This window comes from Fringilla coelebs (assembly GCF_963513975.1).
Source record: "Fringilla coelebs genome assembly, chromosome: 5".
Classification (NCBI taxonomy): Eukaryota; Metazoa; Chordata; class Aves; order Passeriformes; family Fringillidae; genus Fringilla; species Fringilla coelebs.
In genome coordinates, this window is record NC_140033.1 from 43,794,040 (window position 1) to 43,803,111 (window position 9,072).

At 50.8% G+C, this 9,072-nt stretch overlaps 1 protein-coding gene across 3 annotated transcripts; it reads left to right on the top strand.

The window, feature by feature from the left end:
- The first annotated feature begins 1,736 nt into the window (after nucleotides 1-1,736).
- Nucleotides 1,737-6,353, top strand: SOCS2 (suppressor of cytokine signaling 2). Of its 3 annotated transcripts, XM_084205752.1 has the most exons (3): nucleotides 1,737-1,837; nucleotides 1,959-2,134; nucleotides 3,655-4,656. In XM_084205752.1, the coding sequence occupies exon 3, from the start codon at nucleotides 3,787-3,789 to the stop codon at nucleotides 4,414-4,416; it is 630 nt and encodes a 209-aa protein (XP_084061878.1). In that variant the 5' UTR covers nucleotides 1,737-1,837; nucleotides 1,959-2,134; nucleotides 3,655-3,786; the 3' UTR covers nucleotides 4,417-4,656. The 3 variants fall into 3 exon arrangements, with proteins under 3 accessions (XP_084061878.1, XP_084061880.1, XP_084061879.1); XM_084205754.1 differs by lacking the exons at nucleotides 1,737-1,837; nucleotides 1,959-2,134 and adding an exon at nucleotides 4,864-6,353 and having other exon boundaries at nucleotides 2,921-3,931; XM_084205753.1 differs by lacking the exons at nucleotides 1,737-1,837; nucleotides 1,959-2,134 and adding an exon at nucleotides 3,067-3,173.
- The last annotated feature ends 2,719 nt before the right edge of the window (nucleotides 6,354-9,072 follow it).

The window sequence follows — 9,072 nt, forward strand, 5'->3', positions numbered from 1 at the left end:
AATAGCCTTAATTTGAACACTATGATATCAGAAAAACATACTTTTTGAGCAAAAGCTGTGTGCCTACGTATACAGAATTATTTTAGTAATAATAATAGATCTGTATTAATTTTTATTGTTCTCCTGAACATAGTGAAATCAGTGCCATTTTGAAAAAGTAATGGAGGTTTTTTTGCAAGATCTCATGTCATAGGTAGCTGAACTGTCAACTAAATTTCTAGGGGCACAAACCCACTCTCTCCCCTCTTCACATCAATCCAACGAATAAACTTCGTGGGGATTCCACAACCCTCACTGAAGGCTGGATCTGAGGCTATCTGAACTTCACAGACAAAAACAGGAACAAGAATGACCTTCAAGACCTAAATTGTTTTAAACCATTTCTGAGAATGCTTAAGAAAGCCCGTGTTTGTTCCTCAGACCTCATTTTAAATCTGTGCTGCTGCCAGTGATTAAAACCACCTTTTTTTCATAAACTGAATAAATTAAATTCAAAAGCACCCAGGCATTACAAACAGATGAAATCATACTGGCCAATATTTCACTTAACAAAGTAGATTTTTTTTTCTCAGATGAATTTACTTAATCACTAAATACAGAATTTTTAAGATAACTGTTAATTCTCTTATCCTCTGATGCTTAAGAAATATAAGCAATAACTGTTACAAAATCCTTCAGGATTTGTAATCTTTTCTCAGTCCTTATTTTTTTTTAATTATTATTTTTTTAAGAAACGTTGCATTTCAGACGTTCCGGGGGAGTGCGACTCAGTCTGGGAGCTTTCTCTGTGCAGGGGAGCTGCTCCGCTCCCTCAGTCAGACAGTCCAGCCTAATACATATTCATTTACCCCTCTGATAACAAAGGCTCCCTCCCCCCTCCCGCTCCGATTTTTAAAGATTCTATCTTTTATTATCTTATAGGTTTGGGCTTCTTTCCTGAAATCTTTAAAAAGACACCCCTTAATCCTTCTGCCGTCAATTCTCCCTCCCAGATACCCCCGTATAATTTGCAGGGAGCCCTGACCTGCAGCCAAGGGCTGGGGTGAGACTATTTCGGCTACTTTTGCTTTGTTTTCCCTCTTTTCTTTCCTATTTTTTTTTTCCCTGTGTGCGTGTCTCTTTCTTAAGTCGGCTCGGGGCCGCCGGGTCAGCGACGAAAGGTGGCTGATTACCGAGCAGCACCCACGGCGCAATCAAACCATCTTTACGCTGAAAAACAGCTTCGTGATTATTAAAAAAAAAATAATAATAATTAAAAAAAAGGGGGGGGGAGGGGGAGGAAATCGGCGCGCGCATCGGCGGGCAATGGCTGTTTGTAGCAACGAGGTATTTAGCGCCGGAGGGTGAAGGGGGGTGGAGACCAGGGTGGGGTGTCCCAGGAGCTTCGGCCGCCGCAAGTCCCTGGCAGAGAGCTCCTGGCACCGGCCCCTGACGCGCTCCCGGCCCTGCGGGCGGGCCCCGCCGCCGCTCTCAGGTGCCCGCGGCTGCCGGCGCCGGGCAGGCCGGGCGCCCCTCGCCCCTCCGGCCCCGGGACGGGCGGCTGCGCTCGCCCTGTTCCCTCAGGGGTCCCGCCGTGCCCCGCGGGGCGGCCCGCACGGCCCCGCCGGCCCGGTCCCCCCGCAGCCCCGGGCACTGACCTGCGCGTCGCCCGCGGCTCCGCGGGCGGAGGAGGAGGCGGCGGGGGGGCCGCGGGGCCGCGTTCGGCGACCGCTGCCCCGGCGTGACAGGGGCGGCGGCTCGGTGCGTCGGCCCCGGCTGGCCGCGATCGCGGCGGAGGCGCCGGAGCGGGTCCTGTCACATGATGCGGTTCCTGGAAAGTTCCTGGAAAGCAGCCTTTGTATGTAACCATCCCGGGAGGGGGGAGCGGCGGGGGCAGGATGCCCTCGCCTCGCAATCAAAGGCGAGCAGACCGCCCGCGCCGGCGAGAGGCGGGGGAGAAGAGGGTGTTGTTTCCCCAGGAGCACCATCTTCCTCCGGGAGCCTCTGTCCGCCCCGGCACAGCCTCGACGCTTGTCCCCGGCGGTGGGTGCTGTGTCCCCCCGGCACCCCGACGCCGCCGGGAGCCAGAACAACCTGACCGCCCCACCTCCAGGCGGCGGCAGCGGCGGCCCCAGCCCCGTCCCGCCGAGCCCGGGTGAGTCCCCTTGTCGTCGCTCCCCTCCGCCCGATGCCGTGCGTCGTTTCGAGAGCCGGCAGCCCGCCGCCCCGCTCCCGGTACGGCGCGGCCGAGCGCCGGGATGGAGGCTCCCCGCAGCCGGCGGCAGGCTGCTGCGGCTCTCCTCGCCTCGGCCGGGGGACGCCCGGCTGCAGCCAGCCGCCACCGCCTCGCCAGCCTTCCGTCCCCACCGAACTCCCGTGGCGGCGGTGCTTCGCGGCCAGGCGCTCCCGGAGTCCCCCTTTCACAAGGGGTCGCGCCCGGACATCGCTGGCAGCGCTGCTCCCACCTGCGCTCGTCGGCCCCGCGCCCGCAGCCTCTCCCGGTGACAGGCGCACCTGCGCCCGGTCACCGAGCCGGCGGCGGGAGCTTCTGCGCGGGGGAAGGAGGGGTTGGGCTTTGTCGAGGGGTTCCCGCGCGTGTGCCTACATATGTTGGGATAGAAACCTGTCAGAACACCGTATCAGTTGCCACTACAGTTGAATTTGGAAAAGTTTCCGAGCTCCGCCGCGGAACTTGTTAGTGGAGGAACAACCTCAGCATAACCCCCTCACCTGGCGGCTGCTGCGCACCCGCAGGCAGAGACTGTCCCGTTCGCAAGCACCGGCGGGGGGCTCCCGGTCTTCCCCGTGAGCTCCGTCCCTCCGCTCCAGCCAAGCCGGCTAGGCTCCCCTCTCTGGTACTGCCCGGCTTTGTGTCGCTCCTGATGTGGCGGTGCCCCGAGGAGAGAAGAGGCTCTTTTTGTCCCTCTCGTTAGCGTCGGCCAAGAGGAAAGATTTTTTTTTCCTCCCTAATATCAGCATTTAATGGAGCGGGAAAAGCATATTTCCTGCTCCGCGCTAATTATAGCGCATCCTCCGCCGCGCTGCCCCTTCCGTTCCCAAGCGGCCGGCGAGCCCCCGGAGCCGGCACTGCCGGCGCACTCGCTCCGCAGCTTCCCGGGTACTCCGCTGCCCGAGAGAAGGTCTCCCATCCCAGGAGCATGGCCCACGCCGGGATTCCGTTCCCGTTCCTACAGGTACGACTTCGCGGATGACCTTACTGGAAGGCGTCCCTACACACCGCAACGTGCAACCCGGGCAGCGCCGGGGCTGGGACCTCTGCCCCGCTCCGCTGGTTACCCCTCCTCTCTCATACCTTTACGTGCTCGGGTCTCCCCCGCTACCTCCTCCCTCCCCAAAAGTCCCAGAGCTGCCGACCGGGCTGACCTGCCCCAGCCGAGGGAGCGGGGCATCAGCGGGTTCGCCCTTGCGGTAAAGCCAGACCACCGTATCGGGACGCCGCCTCCGCCGAGTCCCCGGCGGAGAGGAGCCGAGGACAGGCTGGGCGGCGGGGGGGAGGAGATGTCCCTCCCCCGCTCCGCCGGGAGGTGATCTCTCGCCTCGGGTCCCTCCTCTGGATGCTGGGAAGTTCCGAAGCGGGATCGCCAGAAACACGCTCTGCGTCGGGAGCGCCTCTCGCGGGGCTCGCCGCTAACCACGCTCTCTCTCTGCTCGCAGGCGGCGCCCAGGCTGGGGGCCGGGACCATGCACCCAGCGCGGCGCTGAGCGCCGCGGCGGCCAAGCGGAGCCCTCTCCTGCCGGCAGCCCCCGACCTGCGGGCGAGCGGGGCCGTGCCCGCCGCCGCCGCCCATGACCCTGCGCTCCGCCGAGTCCCTGGAGAGCGCGGAGAGCTCCGGGGAGCGCTGGGGGCGCCCCGGGGCGGCGGCGCCCGTTGCCGAGGAGTGCCGTGAGGCGGAGCAGCTGGCCGCGGCTATGGAGGAGCTGCGGCGGGCAGGTAAGCCCGGGCGGCCGGGAAGGGGAAAGCGCCCGGGGCGGCGGCGCTGTCCGGGGGGAGGCAGAGCGGCGCGGCGGGGACCCTCACCGGGCCGAGAGGGGAATTGGGCGGCGGTGCGACGCCCGGCCTGGCCATCGCCGCCCGGCGCTGCGGGGTCGCGTTCCCGCGGCGGAGAGGGGCGGAGACGGCTCCGACCTTACGCGGACTGCGGCGGCCGAAGCGAAAGCGCCGGCAGCGCCGCGCCCCGGCGGCAGCCCAGGATCTGCGGCCGGGCGAGGGCCGGGCGCTGCCGCCGGCCGGGGCGGCCGCGGCGCCGCATCCCCTCGGCCCCGCGTACCTGTGCTCCCCTCGCCGGCGCGGCGGCGGCTCGCCCGGCCCCGCAGGACGCGGGGCTTGGTTGCGGGAGGAGAGAAGGGCTTTTTCTCTTCATCGCAGCCGCGCCAGGACCGCAGCTACCTCGCCGAAGTTGTTTTCTTATCCCTTAGCTTTCGATCGCTTGACAAAGTTCATTTTAACAGCAGCCTACTCAGAGTTCCCCAAAGCGAGCGTTCTGCGGGCTGCCAGCCTGTGCCTTGCGGACGCGGCGCTGGCCCCGGCGGCAGAGCAGCGGGGAGCCGCGGGACGCGTCCCTGCTGCTTCAGGGGCGGCCCGCCGGGTCGGCGGCTCCGGTGTCGGCCCCGCAGGACTTTGCTGGAAAGTTTGTGCATGTGTATGCAAACATAAGTAAATAAAAGTGACCTGGAAAGCTCTGTCAAAACGAGATGCATTGTAAAACAAATGAATTTAAATAGCAAATAAAAATTTACTGTGCCTGCAGGACTTTAGCTTTCAAACAACAAAAGAAATGGGTGACTAGAAGTGTATCAGTTAGAGAGCAGCTTTTAAAACAAACAGGAATAAACAAATCCCTTCTTTCTCTCATCTTTTAACAGGATGGTACTGGGGCAACATGACTGTTGCTGAAGCCAAAGAAAGGTTACAGGATGCCCCTGAAGGGACCTTTTTGGTTAGGGATAGTTCGCACTCAGAATATCTACTGACTATATCAGTAAAAACGTCAGCGGGACCGACCAATCTACGTATAGAATATCAAGATGGCAAGTTTAGACTGGACTCTATCACTTGTGTCAGATCTAGACTTAAACAGTTCAACAGCGTTGTGCATTTGATTGAGTACTATGTTCTTATGTGCAAGGATAGAACTGAAACACCTTCAAATGGAACAGTTCATCTTTACTTGAACAAACCCCTCTATACATCTGCTCCATCTCTGCAACACCGCTGCAGAATAGCTATAAACAAGAGCACAAATCAGATCTGGGAGCTGCCATTACCAACAAGACTAAAAGAGTACTTGAAAGAGTATCAATACCAGGTATAAATATATTTTCTAAATGCCTCTAACACAGAGTAACTTTTGAATGCAATTCGTAAAATCAGCCAAAGAACTGAGTAACCCGTTGTACAACTCAGCATGGAATTCACTATCAAAACAGTGGCAGTTCTGGGGGAAAGGCTTTTATTTCAGATGCTACAAAGGGAGACTTTATGTAAAATAATCCCAGTTTGCATCCTTGGGGGTTCAACAAGGTGGCATGCTATTCTTGCAAGGAGAGAGAAGTGAGGAATCTGTCCAGACTGTGTTGCTTTGTCAATAAAATGCTGCACTAACTATCAAATGCTTACTGAAGCAGTGGGACCGAGAGAGACTTCATAAGTGGTCAGAGACACATGAGAGTTTACAAGTATCTCAGTTGTCTGATTCCAAGATTAATTTGGTGCTGGTGTTCATATAATCCTAAAAGCTTAACTAGATCACACTGTGATAATCTTGCTAAAGTTATGCAACTAATCAAATCCAGTCAGAAAAATGATAATGTATTCAGTTTTTATTGAACTACTCTCCTGCTTTTCTCTAAGCAAAGGAGTACTGTAAGTAATCAGTCTAGAGCATTGTTTTTTCAAAGTTCTCTGAAAGCTGACCTTAAGAAGAAATGCCACATCTTTCACAGGAACCCAGTATATTGCTGATTATACCAGATTGGTATCCCAGAATCCTTAATGTGTTAACATCTTCACAGTGGTGATGTATCCATGCTATTATTATTAAGCCTCTTTTGGTTGAGGCTTTAGAACTATATGCTTCAGACTTGCAGTTCCAATGTCAAAACATGGGTATCAGCAGTTACATGTGTCTTCTACAGTGTAGAATGTTTTCTTCAGCCTGTTTCCCAAAATATGGGGAAATACGATGTGGATTTTTTTTTATAAAGGGGTTGGTTTTCCTTTTTCTTCTTTTTTATTTTCTTTTTCTTTATTTTATTTTATTTTATTTTATTTTATTTTATTTTATTTTATTTTATTTTATTTTATTTTATTTTATTTTATTTTATTTTATTTTATTTTATTAATTTTTTAACTTCCAATTCACCATTGTAGCTATCAGATGATTACTCAATAAAGTAAATCAAAGTGCACAACAATCTCCCAATCTTTGTATATATGGATTTGTTACTATTCAGGAAACAGTGCTCTTATATAGGAACTTACATAATTTCCCAGCTAGTACTCAGATAAATGCACATGTATCAGTGAGGATGAATAACCCTGCTTTGCCTTTGTGGTGCTGCTCAAAAGTATAGCTGGATTACATTCAGATTAGTGGCTTAGAGGCTGCCTGCTGAATCCCTGTAGTTGGATATTAGCACAGGACATTGCTTTTTCTGTTTCACTAGTCTTCCAAACAGGAAGAGGGGACTAAGACCCTCAGTACCTATTCTTCAGCCCAAAGGTATTTAACAGGAGAAACACACAGGATGAGAAAATAGGAAAGCAGTAAAGAGAGAAACAAGGACAGAGACTCACCCTTAGTCAACAAATTAAAAGTTTTAATTCTTTCCCTAGCTTATTTGTTGATTAAAGCAAAGACCTGTGCTTGAACAAGGAGGGTTGTCAAGACTTGCTGTAATCTAGCTTTGCTCAGGCTGAAATAGAAACAACATAAAATAATCTTGTTTTCCTTGTGACTTAACTGCTCTGTTGTACTTTCAAGATGTTCTGTCCCTTCTCATGAACTCTGGGGCCCTGACCAACTTCTTTGTTGCATCTAAACTCACAGTGTTGCACACTCAATTTTGTCTGTAACATGCTGGCAGAAATGAGTAGCAGAGCCATTGAGAAATAGAAGGCACCGAGAACGTGAGGCAGAGTGGATGACTCCTTGATATGATATATACGTGATATGTTCTTGTTCTTTCTGTGGAAAAGGTGGGTTTCTCCTCCTCCATTGCTCAAATTTTCTGTCCCCATTTTAAACTCAAGCTTTAGTATAGAAATGGGAGGCGTTTTTTTCTGAAAAACAAACCAAAATATTTTCTTAACATTTTCCCCATGTCTTGCCAAGATGTATTTGGAAGCTTTTCACGTTATATGGTGGCCACCTTTTGGTTGCCATGCCCAAAGAGCTCTTGTATTCTAGGTATGTGTCATAATTACATGGTTCTTGTCGTCAGTCTTGCTAACATCTGCCACCCTCAGGCTGAGGAGTTTTTCCTGTGAGCAGAGCCTGTCAAAAAACTGTGTTCCTGTGAACACTTTTCATTCTGATGAATCTTTTCTTACAGTCCTTGTCTAGCTCTACCCTGTGGTGAGAGAACTGCTATATGGAATAACTTCCATCACAGTGACAAACCTCTAATCCGCTGCTGTGTTAACATTCTACTACTGTGCCTTTTCAGCCAGGGGGATTCGCTTGGGGTCTCAATGGTAAACACATTCTACTAAGGACATTTAAAATAAATCCCTGGGGGGTTCACATCATGAGTACCAGTGCTGGAGCAAGCAGACTGAGAAGATAAGAGCTTTAGGGTGCAATGAGACTGCTATGTTGCAAATATAAGAAATGATTTGTGGCTTGCTGGTGGCAGATTATGTGAGCAGTCATAGGCCAAGTGTACCCCACAGCAGAGCCAAGCTCTGAGGAAAAACAAGGGGCAGATGCAGGGAAGCTTGCTGGTTTTTTTTTAATAACAGTTCTCCAAAGCACAAGGGCAAATGGCAGGCTGAGAACAAGGAGTGCTGGCAAAGTGAAAGGTGGTGATTCTCGTAACTAATGAAGTTACTGTGATGTGGAATCAAGTCACCAAACATTGAGCATATTGACCTAGACTTTGTATCATTTGCATTAGTTCCTGTGAGGAAAAGTAGGTTCTGTAACTATAGTGTGCTTGAAGCTGTGAACAATATTTTAAACAGACTGGAGGGGGAACTAGTCCTCTTTGTATGAAAGCACAGTACTTGTCCTCATTAGGATGCCAGTCCTAGGGTTGATGCATTGCACTAGTAAAACTAAACCACAGTATAGCTTGCAGAAAGCTTGGCTTCTTTCTAATGCAGCACAGAGGAATGACTTGTTCTGGTACAAAAAATCTGATGATAGAACATGATTAGATTTCAGCAGTAGAAAGATCTTGCATGAAGACTTTGTGAATTTTCAGATGGAAAATTTTCAGATGTTGTTCAAACATTTTTTAAAAAAATTCAGTGGCTTTTTTTTTTCTTTACCCCATGGATATTGCAGTTTGTTTGCAGCACTAACTTTTAAATTGTGGGCCCTTCAGATTATAAAAATTACTTCTAACTGATACATATCATCTTGAATTGCTAGTACAGTGTGTGCAGCAAAGCCAGTTTCACAGGTTCAACGCTCATGAGTCAACCAAAAATCATGATAAGGACTTTAATCCTAAGTGTTTTTTCACCCCATGTGGTTTTTCTTTTTTGAGTCTTGGAGTTTCAGATTTTCCACTTTATACCTGGAATGTTACAAAATCTCTTCACTTAAAGGAAATCTGAGAATCCTACAATCCTAAAAGGCAATGCTTAAAAAAAACAACCAAAATGAACATAATTTCAAGATGAATGATGAAAATTGAATTGGTGATGGTATTTAGTTTAGCACTAAACCTAGCAGAAGTGTAAACCAGGGCAGTATTTTAGTTGTATGGGCATCTTCCTGCTGGTAGTATTATCACTGGAGACAGAAAATGGTTTGAGTACAAGATGAATGGGTAGAGTGGGAAAGTAACCAAGCAGCCGGTGCTCATTGCATTAGAAGTAATTTTATTTTAATCTGATCTTGT